This window comes from Quercus suber, unplaced genomic scaffold (assembly GCF_002906115.3).
Source record: "Quercus suber isolate HL8 unplaced genomic scaffold, Cork oak 2.0 scaffold_713, whole genome shotgun sequence".
Classification (NCBI taxonomy): Eukaryota; Viridiplantae; Streptophyta; class Magnoliopsida; order Fagales; family Fagaceae; genus Quercus; species Quercus suber.
The window spans coordinates 315,121-334,439 of record NW_027070154.1 but is presented as its reverse complement, the minus strand read 5'-3'; the positions used below and the strand labels follow the sequence as shown (position 1 = coordinate 334,439).

General features: G+C 35.0%; 2 protein-coding genes across 3 annotated transcripts; one reads left to right on the top strand and one right to left on the bottom strand.

The window, feature by feature from the left end:
- Positions 1-9,438: 9,438 nt before the first annotated feature.
- LOC111984120 (F-box/kelch-repeat protein At1g16250) lies at positions 9,439-12,238 on the bottom strand. Of its 2 annotated transcripts, none has more exons than XM_024015741.2 (4): positions 12,094-12,238; positions 11,898-12,001; positions 10,527-11,102; positions 9,439-10,158 (listed from the first exon to the last, which is right to left on the bottom strand). In XM_024015741.2, coding segments are annotated over exons 2-4 (1,155 nt in total). In that variant the 5' UTR covers positions 11,900-12,001; positions 12,094-12,238; the 3' UTR covers positions 9,439-9,581. The 2 variants fall into 2 exon arrangements, with proteins under 2 accessions (XP_023871509.1, XP_023871510.1); XM_024015742.2 differs by having other exon boundaries at positions 9,439-10,149; positions 12,094-12,235.
- A 4,130-nt stretch (positions 12,239-16,368) lies between these two features.
- LOC111984122 (rhomboid-like protein 14, mitochondrial) lies at positions 16,369-19,014 on the top strand. Its single transcript, XM_024015743.2, has 2 exons — positions 16,369-16,835; positions 18,007-19,014. Exons 1-2 carry the CDS (start codon positions 16,638-16,640, stop codon positions 18,799-18,801), a joined length of 993 nt encoding a protein of 330 aa, XP_023871511.1. The 5' UTR covers positions 16,369-16,637; the 3' UTR covers positions 18,802-19,014.
- The last annotated feature ends 305 nt before the right edge of the window (positions 19,015-19,319 follow it).

The following is a 19,319-nucleotide window of genomic DNA, read 5'->3' as shown; positions in this document are numbered from 1 at the left end:
TTTTTTTTTTAATTCATTTATTTTAATTAATGTTTGTAGTTTGCTCTCCCGTTTTGATCTTTGTAGAAGTTTATATAAATATGGCGGCTCGGTTTTTTTTTTTTTTTTTTGGGGGGAACATTTTTGTCTTAAACATTAACTTTAGCCTTGTCCTTCCAGTTCTTAGTACAACAGGCCCGAGTGAAAATCTTTGCCTACAATGTGGGGGCTCTTTCTCAAATTGTTTATTAAAACTTGTAGGGGTTGAACGATGAAGTTCGTGTCAATGATTACCAATCCATGAAGAATCCGAGACAAGAGGATTTAAAGCCACCTATTTTATCTATGGTATAAATACACTGCATAACCATTATCTCAAACAAATCGTAGTAAAATGAAACTAATTAACATGTTGGACATAGCTAATTAACGTTACTGTATATGTTGCAGCGATGATGACACTGGATAACGTAGGCTTTGGGCTAACATGGCTAGCATGGTTTTATATTTCCTTAACGTCATGCACTACGACTTCTCTGGCTCTGCAACCACCGCCACAAACTACTTGGGAACAGCATTCTTGCTTACCCTCGTTGGAGGGTTCATCTCTGATACCTATATGACTCGTCTCAATACTGGTCTACTTTTCGGTGCCATTGAAGTACTGGTAGAGTTTACTTCTCACGTAGAAACAATCATTCACTCCTTGCTTAATTCTTTATTGCTGACATGACCTGTTATAGTTGGAGCAACGTGACTTTTATTTGGATTCATCATTGAAATACTTTTATTATACACCAATCACAATATAATATATTAGTAGTTGCAAATTATTTTCAGAAAAATGTTGTGATTTAGACTTATTGTTTGATAAAATTCTTGAATTGATGATGAGTGAGACCACATCCATGTGGACCCTTGAAGTTGAGGAGTACTTAACCATTTAGTCTTCTGAAAATTCAAGGACAAAGTTTTCTTGGAGGAATCTACTTCAACCCATTACGAGACGGTTTATAAAATCATCAACGTGTATTAAATTACATAATCTTTTAAATCATTTAAGCAAGTCATATGGCAATTGGTACCATCAAACATCTTAGTTCAAGTGTTACCGCCCCATGTACAAAGTTCTTTGGGGATGGGGTAGGGGTTTTAGTTGCTATAGTTCTAAAAAAATAGATATTCTAACCCTTCTAAAAAATTTATAGAAGTACACGTGAAAAATAATAAAGTATACAGAATACAAAAATCACATGGAATTGGTTTGGTCCACTCTTAACAGATTGTCAAATGAATTCATTGGAGTTTAGGATTTTTTTGGGCAATCTTGAATCAATCACAATTTAAAACAATTTGAGATAATTGGTTCCAATATTTATTAGATTTATGAGAAACTAAATCAGCATAGGATTTATGGATATAATTTTTAAATGATCTATAAATGACAATATAAATACTGTAATAGTGTTTGTTCCAAGAAGCAAAGAAGATAACCTGACTGTTATGATTCTTTCGATGTGTACCATCAGTTATTAATAACTGATGGTACACTGCTCCTTCGGCTTCACGCTTATAAAGTAGAAAGTGAGAGGAGATTCTTTCGATGTGGCATTGCAAAAAGTTTCCAGGGAGTACGCAAATAGTTTCCTTGGAGTACAAAAAAGTAGCCCACAAGTTGTTTTGCAAGTTAGGATTTTATTTTTTTAGTGATCCATTTAGATGTTAAACTATGAGACTTTATTATATTTCGTTTATTATTATTATTATTTTATCCTTTTGGGTAGGCAAAATTGTAGTTTTTGTAGAGAAAGTACTCTTAATAGTTTTATTAAAGATCCTATAATGTCACTGCAAGGGCACGATTTGCAGCCCAAGCCCAATATGTACGGGGTTTTGGGTTAATGACCCAGTAAATAAATTTGTAGAGTATGGATTAAAGAACTAGGCCTAAGTGAATATTACAACGGTGAGTACGGGTTTGAAAAAAAACTTCGTGCAAGAACAAGGTACATAAGATTGGGTAAAAGTATTGCCGAGGAGGCTAATGCTTATACAAATCAATGAGTCTGAATTACAATTGTAGTCCTAGTAGCTACAGTGTTCTTTCTCTATTTTTTCCAATCCTTTCCTGTGGGTGGCCTCTCGCATTATATAGTCCCCTCCGGACCATCTTGATCCTACACTTGTTGATCATCTAAGCCCTCACTTGAGTATCTGTCCCATCAAACGCCCTCTCTGGCCCTCTGTAAGTCGCGGTGATCAAGGCAACACTGTTTTAAGGGTCTCCTCCACATAAATGCGGCCAGAAAAGTAACTGCATTGCATTTAATGCGGTGGTAGTAGCCTTTCTTTGGGTATTCCTATGTCCCCATCATTCTTTATAAACGTATGATGCCCATCCTTATTGTTGGAGCTTCCTAGAAGACCACTTCGATCTTTGGGATACAGATGCGGGCCGCGTATGTCATGTCAAAGGAGGAGTCACTCCTCCGGCCACTTTCTGTTCATTCTCTGCTTGTGAGACCTTTAAATTTAGGTAAAAAAAAAAAAAAAAAAAAACCGAGCCGCCATATTTATATAAACTTCTACAAAGATCAAAACGGGAGAGCAAACTACAAACATTAATTAAAATAAATGAATTAAAAAAAAAAAACCGAAAAAAAGAAAGGAGAAAGGAGAAACTTTTTGTGTTTATAAATCAAAACTAATTTAAAATGAATAAATAAATAAAAAACATCAAAAGTCCAACTTATGTTCAAGTTTCTTTGTGCAAATATCTTGTACTTTTTATAGATACGATAACATTTCAACTTATGGTATGTTTGTTCAATGGTAATTATTTTTTATCATCAAACCAAAATACTAATTTGTTTTGGTGGAGATGGGATTCAAACACTTTGTTCAACGAAAAGGACTTCATCTGTAAAGCGCTTTTTTTTTTTCTTTTTTTTTCTTTTTTTTTTTTTATGGAAAAGATGAATTGTTCATTCAACTGAAAAGAGATACAACAAAGAAAGCAAACAAATTACTGGGAAAATACACCACAAACAACTACACCCCGCCCCCCCAATGAACCCAAAAGCCCAGAAGTATTCTTGTACTTGCCTATTAAAATTTTGGAATTTCTTTTCCTGGGCTCTAGCGACCCTTTTTAAAATCCCTCTCATTGGGCATAAAGGGATACTAATGGGCTCATATTTAGGGGAGACCTTACTTGTGGGTTTTGGTCTTGATAATTTTTGCGCCACAAGGAATAGCATTTGAAAGCCCATACCCATCATTGAGAATCTTTGGAAAACACAAGAGTGCACAACAGAGGAGGGCACTGGGCTCAAGGGGCGAACCACTGACAGCACCTCTGACCAACCACCTAGCCCCTGGTGATTTGATGAAGCAATTGAGTGATCCATACCCAGACTCGCCAAACAAGCGCCCATTGGAGCGTGTTGGACACCGGCGACTTCTTCCTTTCTTTTCTCCACCGACCCACCTCTGCAATCAACTCCATATTTCTCAAAAAACCCCCCAAAAGACCATTGTTTTCACCGGTCTAGTCCCCAAAATGCCAGTGACAAACAGACTTACCTTTGATCCCAGCACAATGATTCACACCAAGACCCAAAGCACCATAAATAAAGCAAAAGAAAGGAAGCCACTCCATTTGAAAACAAGAACAGAATTTAAAATGGAAGACCCTTATTCTCGAATTTACAAACCTTAAAACCGGACCCATCTTCCAAGGCAGTTCTTAGAGATGACTTGAAGGCTCGCATGCACTTCTCTGAAAGGTCCGATCTCCTAGTTGAAATGGAGATTTTAACTTCCTCCACTGAAGTGAGTTGAAAATGCAAAAAACCACCAGTATTTGCTTGATCCATGATGCTGAGAGAATTTAACCAAACCTTTGTAGGCTACTAAGACTTAAGAGAGACCTGAAAATGGAAGAGAGAGAAGGACTTGCACAAAGCAAGAGAAAAACTCCTACTGAGGGAGAGAGAGAGAGAGAAATTTTCTCTCTCCTCCAGAGGGTCTCTCCAAATTAGCCCACTGACTGCTCTTATTCATCCGTAAAGCAAATTGGATATGCACACGTTGTGTTTATTATATCAACAATTATTGACTTTGGACTGGCTGGAATACAAAACCGCTACTAAAACAAAGCAAGAAACTGGAAAAATCTCTCCAAAGTTCTAGAAAGTATTATAGCCTTTTCTCAACCAAAACTCCAAAAGTGAGACTGAAATTAATTACCATGGCTGAGGAGGTTGGTAGTGAATGTTGGCCCTAGAGAGTAGAGACTCAGAGAGAAAGAGAAGATAAGCAGTGTGTGGAAAGGGCGAGGGTAGTTGTCATCTATATAGTAACGAAAATTATTTTGTTAATCGCATAAAATGTAACGTCGCCCTCCCAACTCACTGAAAACATACAAAAAGCAGACCTCGTACATTTGATACCAAATCTGCAAAAGCCAATTGACCGGCCTGAGGATCCAACAGACCAATCATCATAAAATAGAAGCGTGTGACACTAAATGATACAATATGATTGCCGATAGTGCCGTTTCAAACATGTGATGTGGAACTACCAGGACTTAGATTTAGGTTCTCAAAAAAAAAAAAAAAAAAAAAAAAAAAAAAAAAGATGACAAAATGTCCCTATTGCATGATTGGTAAAACCAGGGTTCAATTGGCACAAACGAGGTTAGATGAGTTCACGAGTTTTTAACATCTATTGGAGTATGACATCTACTGAGCTCAAGATGCTCCATTTGCCTTTAGCGATTCTGAACTTAACAAGAGCACCCAACAAAACATCGAAATCTCAGGTATAGCTTCCATTCAAACCCTCAAGTACAACGCGTTAGCAGAACATGGCAAGACAAGATCACTTTCTTTTCTTTATCAAAATGAGCACAATATTCCCTGATATCCACGATATCTGTATCGTTATTACAACTTTCATTCTTGCATAAAACAGAGAATTACCTCTGTTCGATTCATCTTTAAGTTCCTCTCACTTCCTCAAACTAAGCCATACCTGAACTCAAGTGCTTCCATCAACCATGATGGTACAAAATCTTGGGGAAAAAAACTAAAAGAAACTACCCATGTAGTAAATGATGGTACAGGATGCAAACCTATCGATGATACAAATTATGCAATCACGTGGCCAATTTTTGCCCCATCTTCACATTTCTCATGAACAAAGAGATGATAATAATAATAATAATAACACATTTTATTATATAATAAGTTTCTAAAGTTGCAACGAAAAATTATCCAAAAGTCCTCCCAAACCAATCCACTGGCACTTTCATAAGCAGTTTTCAACAAAGTCATACTAACTACATATAATCATACTTGCCAAAAAGGAGAACTACTTGGCAGATATATCATAGAAACTGCTTAGCAAACATTGTTGTCAGTTGTCACCAAGATTTATGAAGGTTTAATCGTATTATAGCACATATCCAAGATTTGAATATTACCTTTTATTTTCTTTTCAGCTAATGAAAGTGCATTTGTTGAACTTTCATGTAGCATATCACCATTGTACTTTTCCCCCCCAAAGAAAAAAAATAACAAAATTCAACAACTCTCTAAAACTTCAAAAAAATTACCCATAAATCCACAGCATGGATATTGGATATTCACTCAGAAAGCCTAATTATAGCCATAGATCTACAGAAAATAAACCACTAGCAAGATGAACACCATGAGGAAAAAACGGGGCAAATGGGAAATGGGGGTTGAGTTGTCTCTATGGAGAGAATCACGGGGGTTGAACTAAACATCTAATGCATCTTCCATCTTAAGCAAACCAATTCTTGATAAAATTAATTCATTACATATCTAAAAAGCAGTGCTCTAATCAGCATATGAGTTTCATTTATCAGTAATATGATACTGTAGCGCATCATCCTCTATCAGAGGAAAACAGAAAAGTGAGGCTATATAAATTCAAACATCTGCAGGGATAAGACCCACCACATTTAGCAGTAAAAATGTAGGAAATAATCCTCATACATGCAGGGCTATTAAGCAGTAAAAATATCATTATGGCATCATATATACACAGATTGGTATAAAATTAATACATCTACGTGGGCCTTATCATTAAATGTCATTTGTGAATTGCAACACAAAATTTGATTGTTAGTGCTTAGCATGATACAACTAATACAAATTCTCTTTTACCCAACAAACAAAATAAAGAACAAGAATTGAAAATCATAAACATATGATTAAGGACAAACATATCTAGGCAATAAAGTTGCATGAATAACTGCATTAAAAGGATTGTTTCCCTAGGATAATTTTACTCAACATAATAATCCCAGGAAACAAGAAATGTAAGTCGAAACATAGGAAGGATGTGAGAAAACCAAATGTTTCAGTTGTAAGAAGGATTGCCAGGTGAATAAAAATTAACTCACGAAACCTGAAAAGTTTTAGGGGGTCAAATCATTCATCTACAGGTCAATGGAAATTATAGCAAAACTAAAGGGCAATGGAAACTATAACCACCATGCATTGATAATAGTGGCAGAATGTCTGCATCACAAGTGAGGAAGTTGACAACTAATGATCTATCATGCTCAGGAAAGATAAAAATCAAAGTGACAGGTAAGTTATTAATTGCTAGTTTTTTTATGGGGTAAAAGCACACAGCTAAATGTCTGCATTGTGTTTCAGGAAGACAATTAACAGTAAAAGTATCACTACTTCCATCCTTGCATACTGTTCTATATTTTCCACTCATTATACAATAACCTCCAAAGACAGAATCTTTTATATACCAATTCATTAAAAAACCATGTCACACTTGCAAAGCTCGTGATATCTATAAACATGGAGGAATTATCCACTGAAAGATATTCTATAACTATACAAATACAAATTCTGAACTGAAATAAGTGGAAGAGCTTATGAAACTGCCTTAAATGAATTCTTGAAACTGCAAAAAATTGAGATTCTAGATTCTGTACAAAACAACTATTAGAAGGATAAGGCACAAATATAACACTATCTCCAATTATGGATGCTAAAGCAACCAAGGAATCTTGTTTTTCCAATAGAAGATGAAAAGAATGACTATTGAACTCCATGCAGATAAACTGACACTAGTTTTATAACTAAGCTTTTTCTTGCAGTCTAAAAAAATTTCTTTGTTGAACGGCCAAATCCAATAACAATAAATGCAAAGTTATCCCTATTCTATATATCTGAATTCATACTCTCTATTACTTCTTGAATTGACACGTCCTTTTTTTCCTCCTTCTACTAATATTACTTTTGGCCTTTCTCTACCTTTCTTTGTTCCCTCAACTTGAATCTCACACACACACACACATATATATATTAAAAAATCAGCACTAGGAATAACAAAACTTCAGCAATATACATCTGAACAGGATACCCTAATCTAAAATTGCTTCACATGTATCAAATAGCTTATTATTCTACTGATATGGCATTGTAAGCATACGCTACATGGATAGATAACATGTGTCAGGATAATGTGTCAGGGACTGTTGTCAGCCCAGTGCCCACCAACACAAGTACAAAATTCTCTTTAGCAAAAAAACAGCACTAGGACCATGCTACCTCTAACATTACTTGGAAATCTTTCTGAAATGGTTAAAACTCCAGTGTTAATAGGGGGAAAATCCAGTGGTTAATAAAAAGGAAGAAATCACAGGTAAAAGGAAAAGGTAAAATGTGCACAACGAACCTTTTGAAATTACATTAGTAACAAGGGAGAAGTACAAGTACAATCTCAATTTCAAAGGGATCAGTCCATTTCTTTTTTGCCTAAAACAAAACAGCAAGGAGAAACAAATACAAAAGATGTATTCAAGACAATTTCATAAAAGAACACCAAGCAACATCCTAAAATTACACAAGTCAAGAAAACCCCAATTATTGCAGAAATTACACTTTGCCCCCTGAACTATCGAAATGCACAATTGACCCCCCAAAGTTATAACTTTGTAACTTAACTCCCGGTCGTTTATTTTAGGGTTAAGTTTCATAGAATTTAGCATTAAAAGACCAGTTGATCTTTCAATGCTACACTTTGTTAGAATTAACTAAAAAAGTAACTAGAGGGGATAGAGTGTTACATAGGTTTTAGTTTAGGGGGCTGATCATGCATTATTGTAGTTCCGAGGGGGGGGTGGGGGGGGGGGGGCTAAGTGTAAAATGGGGTATGGTTTAGGGTGGAAAAGTGTAATTTACCCATAATTATTTTACATAGAACAATTAATACAAGGAAGCTAATCTAACAAATCACAAAACACATGAGAGATAACAAACTGAAAAGAAAAAGCAAGACAACAACGTTGACAAGAGAGTGAGCACTATCATTCTGCTCCAAGGCTCCTGATTGCAACAACCACAGTTATAACAGATGAATGGACTCCATAAGAAAAACGTGCAACTAATCTTAGTAAATCTTTCCCACATCTCAGTACAAATCTCTTGTTGCTACCTGCACTGATTGTTCAACTGACTCAAATTTCAGCAAGAAATGAAATGCAAAAGGGTAAATATGAACTCAGCATCCCAAAAAAGTATTCATTGTTTGAGCTTCAACCCCAAATCCCTATCAACAAGCAACCGGTAGTGCTAAATAAGCACAGAGTTTTAGACTTCATAAATGGTTCTAATCCCCCCATTTTTCTTTTCCTACAATGAATATTTGTCTTTAATTGCCTTCTCTAACATAACAAAGCCTGAGAAAATGATACAATTCATTAGCAAGTACTTTATCTTCACTAATAACTGAGAATGGTGTAGAAATCTCAGCGTGCCTGGTCAAGACATGATTGGATATGAAAAAAGAACCAGAAAAGAGCATCAGGGGAAACTTTTTTTCTGGGAAAGATTAAACCTATAACCAAGCCCATCTTATGAAGAAACCTGAGAAACTCAAGGCAAAAGAAACCAGAGACAAATTACTTAAGAAAGATTAGAGGTGGACCTATATCTCCAACGTATTGAGCATCTAATAACATAATGGAACATTTTTTCTAAGCAAATGACATATACATTTCTCATAGGCTCCAATTCTTTCAGTCAAAGTCATTCAGACAATAAACCGTGGCATTTAAGTCTAACTAAGAGCACTTATGAAACTACATTGTTTGACTAAGAAATCTTTTCTAGATTGCTTGTCAATTGTGTGCTAGTCTTAGCAAACTCTTTCGTCAAAAAAATGGGAAGGAAATCCTACCACCTCTACTAAACACATGGAAGAGCACATGCATACCTACACATTGTCTTCAAACACGGAAATCATGTCCATTTCAGCAGACAAAGCATAACAAAAATAATGCACTTCTCAAAATCATTGGGTAAAGATAACAATAAAGCACTGGAAAAGGAAGTAACAGGAAGAGGTTCATTGAGAGAGATGAATAAATGTGCAATTACAGAGGAAAAATAACTTACGTAGTTTTTTAAGAAGAAAGCACTTTTATTAACTTAAAAAATACATATTCAAGAAGACAGGTTCTGAGAATTCACTTTAAAAGTACAAATACTACATAGTTAACTTCAGTTGAGTTCAGCAACAAATATTGCATTACCTTGAGAAAACTAATATCTTTCTTCCAGGGATGCACATCCTATGATAGAACCATATGCTGACCCACACATGGGTTTAATTTCCCTCCATGTTAATGGCATGGCAGAAGGGTCACAAACTCTCACCAAACCCAACTTTACAATGTCAAACCTCCCAGCTCCTGATTCCTCCCACTTGAGAACCTTCCCTCCCACGATATACAATTCATGCCTTAATGCAGCAAACCCATAACCAAAGGCCTCCAATGGCCGGGGGTGGTCAGGGAGAATGACCGAAGGAACTATACCCACATTATGCCACTCTCCTTTATCAGTGTACCTTGTTTTAATCAAGCTCTCACCCAAATCTACAACAGTATATACACGATCATCCCCTATCACCTGAGCTGCAAATTGCATTTCCCTTGAGAAAGGCCAGATGTCCTCTACTGTGCACCAATTTCTGTCTGCTGGACTTAGAACCTCAGAGGTTTTCTGGTCTGGCAGGCCCACCCGGTCACTCAGAACATAAAATTTGCCTTTATATGATAAGCCTAAGCAGTTCATCTGTGGATTGAGCATCGGTGGCAATTCCTCCCATCTGCAACTTCTGCTTGGTTATGACTAATATAGAACATTACAGAAGTAAAATAGCAAGAAAAATTTAATGAAGTTTATCTAATTTGCTCTTTCTAATCAAGCGAAGTAATTATGAACTACAATTTTAAAAAATAATAATAATGATGATGGTGATCCTGCAGAAGAGGAAACTTCAATCTGTACAAAACTAGTCTGTACATCATTCAACAATTTTTTGGGAAATTTTCTCATTTCTGAATGCATCAAATTGCTACAGAGGTGAGAATACACCTGCAAGAAATTACTAAAAAGATGCCAAGAAGAAATTGACAATTATTAATCAGATACAGAATATGTTTAAAGAGCACGACATAAGTGAAAATTTTCATCTAAACATACTTGTCTGTCAAGGGATCATAAACCTCAGCAAGTGCGAGCCCTCTGGTGCAGGATAAGTTGAATCCACCAGCTACATAAACCTTGCCAGAAATAACACTGCAAGCAAAATGAGTCCGTGGTGTTCGCATGCTTGCTACGCTACTCCACTTTTTTCTGTATGGATCAAACTGCATAACCTCATTTGTTATAGAAGGCTTTTGATGGGGATATACAGGATCATGAGGCACATATGATCCACCAATCACCAAGAAACGATTGCAAACACTAACACACGAAAATCCAACGTGTTTACAGTCAGCATGGGTAGTTGGAATCTTGGGCAGAGGATGCCATATATCAGCTTCAGGATCATAGGCAACCCACTCATTGCTCGAGCCTTCAGTAAGAACAAATAGCCAATTTCCACACCACCCTTTTCTAGCTTTAAAACTGGCAAAGTCAGAGCTGCGGATTAAATCTCTCCACTTTGTTGAGACAGTTTCAAGCACTCCATGGTGTCCATGGGAAAACTTTGCTAAACATCTCAAAGCCAAGTCATCCGGCAATCCAGGAATGACACATTGATTCACAGGTTCCCTAAGGTGAAAGAAAATGAAAAGAAATGAGAGAAGAAAATTCCCAAACAGGGAAACACAGACACCAACAACAAGAAGAACAACCAAGCCTAAATTCCAAAATTTTTGGGGATGGCTATGCTATGAATCCTCAAAAAACTAGTCAAAGTTGGCCACATGTATTCTTTAACACCATTCAATTCTATTCGAAATCATACACTCTTTTCAGTCTTCCTCTACCTTTTTTCGTTCCCTCAACTTGAATCAACTCACTCTTTCTCACTAGCACATTAACAACAATAACAACAAAGTTTTAGTCCCAAAATTTCTGAGGTTAGCTATGGATCCTCAACAAATTAATTAAAGTCGACCCCATATATTCTTTTCCTTCATTCTATTCTACTTGAAGTCATACTCAATGTTACTTCCTTAATTAACATGTCTTGTTTTTCTACTACTAATATTTTTTTTATCCTATTTTACCTTTTTTTTTCCCCCCAGCATGAATCAACTCACTCGTTTAGACCAATTGAGATATTAAAAATGAAAGCTTATTGAGCTATGGAGGATACTGTTTGTGAAAATGGTGGGGCCCATGGCCTAAGTACTAGAAAAAAAGAAAAAAAAAAAAGTATTTCCATTACAAAAGGGTCTTCCATTCCAACGTCAAAGTATCATCATTTATCAACAAATTGCTATTTCTATGACATTCATAAGTAAAGGGTTGTTGAGTTGACACCAATAACAAATTGAGCAACTAAAAAATGAAAAGAAACAAATGGGTATTAGCAAAAGAAAAAAAAAATGATGATATTACATGAATTATGTATGGGGATTGGTGGAGACTCATTCAACTCTGTTAACATGGAACAGTGACCTCCGAGGAATCACAGTTTATGGCTGTCATGTCTGATTGAGTGTCTGCAACAAACAAACAAAAACCCTCCGTAAATTACAGATTAAGAAAGTAGTTTAATAAATCAATTCGGAACAAGAAACCCTAAAACGCTCACCCTTATAGGATAATGCAAACGGGAAAAGGAAAAAGCATTTGGGAGAGAGAAATGCTTATGGCTATGGGTGGACTAAGGGTTAGATCCGGTGCGAGTCAACAAATTTAGAAATCCGTCTAACTCAGCAATGCACTAATAAAATAGTTTTTTTTTTTTTTTTTTTTTTGGTGTGTTTTATTAAAAGATAAAATATTTTGTGTTAGTTTGGTATTATGCTTTGGTTTGCGGAAGAAATTAATAGTTGCATTCTATTTCTAATCATTTTTTTTAAGGTAGATTCAACGTCTTTGGGCACATAATAAAGTTTTTAAAATTATAGGAATTAAATGCGATTAACCTTATATTGTAGGATAAAATTACAACTAGTTTTATGGTTTTTTAAAATTTTAGAAATTTGAATATACAATGTGCCAAATGACCAACATTAAGGAAGGCAACAGGGCGTGATTAGTTGAGGTTTTTATTTATATATTTATATTTTTTTTCTTAATGAGGTAGGCTTCGTATTTATCTATAATCCATCTATCTATAATATAATATAAAAGTTGGATCTCAAAACTAGTATATGCTTACTTCGATAACACCAATTCCTTTCTCCAAACATCCTACTCTGATATGTGGCAACTTTCTACATTTAAATGGTACTATTTGGACAAATAATGTCACATGTCAAATAATATATTTTTTTATCAGCACATGTCAAACAATTATTCATACATGATAAATATTTTAACATTTATAATATAATATAAAAGTTAGATCCCAAAACTAATGGACGCATATTTTGATGAAAGTACCCTTAATGTTCTTTATTAATTCCTCCAATATGCCCTTAAATGTTCACTATTAACTCCACCAATATACCCTTAAAAAATCAGTTATAAAAATTAGCAATAAAATTTTGTGTTTCATCTACTATTAGTATTAGGGCATGTTTGATGTGGGAGTTGAAAAACAAAAAGTAAATAAGTTTCAAAATTAATTTATAGTAAATGTAAAGAAATTCACAATGCGAGGTCTAAGAAGGTTAATTTGATCATGGAGTTAATATAGATGGAAGAAATAACTGTGATTCTTGTATTTTTCTTTTAGACCAAGGAAGCCTATTACAACTTATCACGCTCTCTCTCTCTCTAATTTTTTTGTTCCCTTCTCAATGAGAGAGGGTTCTATTTATACTGGTGATTCCCCTCTTTCTCTAGTAGTTTGCTTAATCAAGGGAGGAGATACTTGTCCCATTAGTGGTCTTCATACTCCTTTCGAGGGAGTGAGTGGGTTGATGGGAATAGGGTTGAGAATAGGGTTGTTCTTGGTAATGTGCTGAGGGGGGATGGGGCTCCTCAATGGGTTGTGCCTTGCCACTGACCGGGGTCCCTTCCTTTTCTTCCTTACTAGTGTCTATCTCTTGCCTTTTCTTTTCAAGTTTGGCTTATCTCTAGTACTTTTTTAACTGAACATGTTCTTTTATTTTAAATATACAATGATAAGTGGTAGTAAGTTTTAATCCCTATATTTTATTTAGTTAGTGGGATGTGACAGTTTCTCATTAAAATAAAAAGAGATTCTTTTAAAAAAAGCAAAAACACTGTTATGGTTCCTACATTTTGAGGTTACAATCAATTTGATCCTTACATTTTAAGAACAGTCAATTTGGTCTATGTTATTTTTAACTTACAATCAATTTGGTCTTTGCCATTAAATCACTAACAAAAAATGTTTACCTGACAAACCGTTAATATAGTTGGCAGATCTAATATTAAAAAATTAAATGAAATACTGACGTGTCTTAATTTCAACAGCCAACTTAGTGCTTAGTTGGCAAATAAAAGCCACATTAACGCTTAATTTTTTTTTTCTTTTATTGTACGAATTCCTTTCCTTAGAAATTAGAATATGCCACATCCCATCTAAGCTTATCTTGTTTTTCCTTCATACATTTTTCTTTTATCCTGATTTTCCTTCATCTTACCTCTAAGCTTATCTCTCTCTCATTATCTTTTGTTCTCTCTGATTCATGGCTGAAGAAGCCAAATCCCATATTCATACAAAACCCGAAATCCATATCCACTAGGCCCAGCTTCTCCAAACCCAGATTCAACACAGATTGATCACAACTTCTCCGACGTCTCTGATCAGTGGTCTCGATATGGGTTTTGAGCTCCACACCATACGAAGGCGATTGGTTGGTGAACCATTCTGTGGTCAGGTTCGAAAAGCTAAAGGGATTGGGTATGGTTTTTGAGCCCAGAGTCTGCATTGCTATCTTCTTCTTCAATGACCCCTCCATTTCCATGGCTATGTGGGTTTGCTTTTCAAAGCTTTCTCATTGTGTCTTTGTCTTTGGGTCTCCATTACACTACAATGGCTTGACCTTGGGTTTGTTTGTGTTGAGTGATCAAAGTTGTAAAATGGGTATTTTTAACATGCACTTGCAAGCTGGCATAGTGGCATTTGAGCTCTATAGTGGATTTGTGGTGCTGGACGATTTGGTTGTAAATCTGGGTCTATGATTTTTGGACTAGATTATTGTTCGGTTACCAAGAAATTGCAAGAAGGGAATTAAAGGGAAAATTCTGTTTGGTTAGCAATTGTAAAAGGAAAAATAAAATTGAGAAAATAAAAATAAAATTCCGTTTGGTTAAAAAAATTGTAAGAATATTAAAGGAAAATAAAGAAAGGATAGAAATTTGTACAATAAAAGAAAAGTATTTTTAATGTTGACTTGGCTTTTGTTTGCCAACTAAGCGTTGAGTTGGCTGTTGAAATTAAGACACGTCAGTATTTTATTTAATTTTTTAATAGTAGACTTGTCAATTGTGTAAACAGTTTGCCACATAGGCATTTTTCACTAGTGATTTAACGATAGAGACCAAATTGATTGTAAGTTTAAAATAATAGGGATCAAATTGATTGTAAGTTGAAAATAATAGAGACCAAATTGACTGTTTTTAAAATGTAGAGGCTAAATTGATTGTGACCTCAAAATGTAGGGACCAAAATAGTGTTTTTGCCTTTAAAAAAAGTATTGGAATTAAGCCAAACCATTTCTTTTCTTTTTATAGCTGTTTGAGGCCGAACCACAATTTCTCCCCTTCCCTTTCCTATTTTTATGGGCTTTGGGCTTGTGGGCCTTTTGCATTTATCTCACTCCTCACATTTGGTATGTTATAATAACTTCTGTAATGACATAATTATTCATATATAATATTTATTCGGTTATTTTGATGTATCTTTATTACATGAAATAGTTTTTACTTTAAGAATAGTTATCCCTTAAATTAAGACTACCTCTCTAAATTCATAAAAAAACTATCTATCTCTAAAAATGTTAGGATAGCTATTTTTTAGTACGAGTCTTAGTGAGTGATTTCTTCTATATATAAAAAAGTAATGAATAATTTGTTACTTAGTACAAGTAATGATTTTATATATTTTTAAAAATATTAAATTTTCTTAGGTTTCATCTTTTACAAGTTTTCCATATGCAACAACCACTCATGAATTGTAATAATTATATATATATATATATATATTTACAATATTTCATTCTTAGTAATAGAAATGAATATTTGATTTTTTGGTTATCTTGATCTTATTATAAGCGAATTTTTATTTCCTTAAACGAATATTTTTCTTACAAACCTCCCTGTTTAATGCATGCCCAAAATTAAAACAATGCATTGTAAAAAAAAAAAAATTATAACAATGTAGAGGCGAGGTGAATTATTAAGACTAAATTTGGGATATGCTTATATTGGATAGTTTCTTTTACTATTTAACTTTTTTTTAGTATTATTTATGAATCTTACTGTATTATTTCAGCTAACTTTTAGCTTTATTTAGTATTTTCAGGAAAAAAGTTTTCAGTTTCAGTTATATAAGTTATTCTCAAATGGATCATAAATTTGCCACATTTTTTTTGTTTCGCTATAGTCCAAAAGAATGAGATGAAAAAAAAAAAGATTTTTTCTAAAGAAAAAGAGAAAAAGAAAGAAGGGCTTCAAATTGAAATTTGAAACCATCTCGGAAATAAATAAACTTTAGGGCATGTTTTAAGAAATTGAAAAAACTACAATAATAATTAAAAAAAATTCACTTTTTCATAAAATATTTTCTAAAATAGCTTATGGGTAAACCCCATAAAATAAAAATACTCTCCTTCTTATAATTCCTAAAAACTGACTTAACCCGTCAAATTGGGTCGGACTGGGTTGGTTTTGGCCCTTTTGGGAGATCGGTGGGTTGGCTGGAAAATTAAAAAAAGAAAAGAAAAAAGACTTGGTAGAACTGTAGATGGGGTAGAGTCGTTGGTTACTCCTCATTTACAAAAAGGAAACGTCTGGAATTATCTTCTCTCCATTATTACTCTTTAATCTTATATATGCTTTTCTTGGCAACCAAGGTTTTTCGTTTTTATAAGAATCCACATCTTCACCAACTTTGAAGAGAAAGAGAGAGAGCTAGAGAGAGAGAGAGAGAGAGTATATTTAGTATATAAAACTACAAGTAATCGAAAAAAGAGAAAAAAAAAAATTAAGCAAAAGATGGAGAGAGGAAGAGGGAGAATGTTGCCGTTGCTGGCGCTTCACGCGGCGAGCGAGTATTACAGGCTTGAGAGGAAGCCACCTGTTACGGCTGCACTTCTCGCTGCCAATACCCTGATTTATTTGAGACCCGGATTTCTTCATTCCATTCTTCCTTCCATTGATCAAGTCTGGTTCAATCCCCATCTCATCCTCAGGGTATGTATCAACAACCAACCTTTCATCGTCTTTTATTTATAACTATCAATTTTGTATCTTAACGTTGAATTCAGTGGGATTTAGCTTCTGGGTATTCTTAAAAACTTGGCTATTAAGGTAGACAAAACATAGAGATGTTTCAATTGGTGAATATGTCAATGCAACATCAAATTCTTCATTAGATTAGATATATAATAAAAGAAAAATGGAAAAAAAACCAAGAAAGATGTTCTGTTTTTGTTGATTGTATTTTACTTTTACATTTATTTGTGGACTGGGTTCTTCATCTCCTGCTGTATAGTTGGACAGTGAACCATTTGCACATAATATTTACAAATAGGTGAATGGGAAGACCTTATAGGACAGAAAGGGCTATGCTATTGACCGACCCCTTTATTGTGACTTTGAATCAATAGGTCACTCCCTATTTCACAACCTCAAAAAGGCTTGCAGTAGTGCCCTTAGAATCTAAGCCTTTTGAAGTGCCAATGGCTGTTGCTGTAAGTAGGGCTTTCGCCTTTCGGTCTTATTGCTCCTGGTTTTGATCTATATGACCTCTGGGCGGTACAAAGTACACACTTCTTCCATTGAGGCAGGTAGTAACCTTGGATCCGAGTAGACCTTTGATTTTATTGAAGCTCTGCCTCTGTAAAGAATTTTTGGGCATACAACCCAATGATTTTATTAATTTATTGATGCTCTGGTTACGTTTGTTTCTTTATTACCAAAGATTTTATTAACTAAATACAAAACTACCAAATCTGACATGGATTTTGAGCTTATATATTTACAATTTTGGCATTGATGTACTTATCAAAAAAAAAAAAAAAAATGGTATCAATGTAGTATTTATATTGTCTTGGTTGGGCTTCCTCTTGCGTCTTCATGGTCTGTCCACTCAGGTTATAGCAGGCAGATTATGATGAATTTGTAGTTTTTATTTTTATTTTGTCTTTTGTCTTTTATAAGATGTATTGGAGATGATTTCATTTCCTTTCAGCCTAGACTACTAGTGAGTAGTGGCTTTACCAGAAAACTTTATTCTGATGATTGCAAATTTGCATGACCTTTTTTTTTTTTTTTTTTTTTTTTTTTTTTTTTTTTTTTTTTTTTTTTTTTTTTTTTTTTTTTTTTTTTTTTACTCCTGTATAATTAAATTTTGCTATTACAGCACAGGGACCTGAAGCGATTTTTCTTGTCAGCATTCTACCATTTGGGCGACTCTCATCTGGTCTATAACATGATATCACTCTTATGGAAGGGGATTCAATTGGAAACTTCAATGGGAAGTGCTGAATTTGCCTCTATGGTTGCTGTTCTTCTTACTATGTCCCAGGGAATCACACTTATACTAGCAAAATCCCTTCTCTTGTTCTTTGACTATAAGAAGGCGTACTACTCTGAGTATGCTGTTGGATTTTCTGGCGTTCTCTTTGCCATGAAAGTTGTTCTTAATTCTCATTCAGAAAACTACACTTATGTGCATGGACTAGTAGTGCCAGAGAGATATGCTGCATGGGCAGAGTTGATTCTCATCCAAATGTTTGTACCTGGTGTCTCATTCCTCGGTCACCTAGGTGGAATACTTGCTGGGATTCTCTATCTGCGTTTGAAAGGTGGATATTCAGGTTCAGACCCATTGACTGTACTCTTTAAAGGTCTAGCTGGTGCATTGAGCTGGCCTGTGAAGCTTATAAGGAAGTTCTTTGGGTCCCAGCAGCGGAGGATTTCTGGTAGGGGAACTGTTGGTAGGAATCGTGCTGACACAGGAAGGACTCCATCTGATGTGTGGAGATGCCAAGAATGCACATTTGATAATTCTGGTTGGTTAAGTGTTTGTGAGATGTGTGGAACAAATCGAAGTGGCAACGGAAATGGATTTTCTTCCCTTCAATCATTACATCATTCCCATGACCTTTCTTTAGAAGAAGTACGGCGTCGGAGGATTGACAGATTTGGGAGATGATCAAGATTCAAGAAAGCCTGTGCTTATAAACCTCAGGAAGACAGTAGATTCATTTGAACTTAAGAAGGCAGATATCAATGGGAAGACATGACTTCTATTTTGATGCTGCTTTCTCTGGCCCTATTGTATTGTTTTCTATATAGGCTGAAGATTGTTACTTTGTGACAGTATCTTTTTAGTTGTAAATCCGGGCACCTCTTTTCTTTTGGGTTACCTCTTATCTAGCTATTTTCTTGTGTTGTTTATGATTAAAATTGGTGTGTGCGAGTGGAGGTGGGAGATGGGGTGGGAGATGGAAATTGCTTTTGGAAATGCATATATGATAGAAATCTAGAATGAAGACAAATAGTTAGGTACGATGGCATTTTTGGGTGAACTCTGGTGTGCATTACCTACAACTACTACAACCAGGTCTTCATAAATCCTGATAAAACGATGAAGCCAAACTAATAACAATAACAATGATGTATTGGTGTAAACTATTTTATGGACTCCTATTTTTTGACGAATGGCTCCAT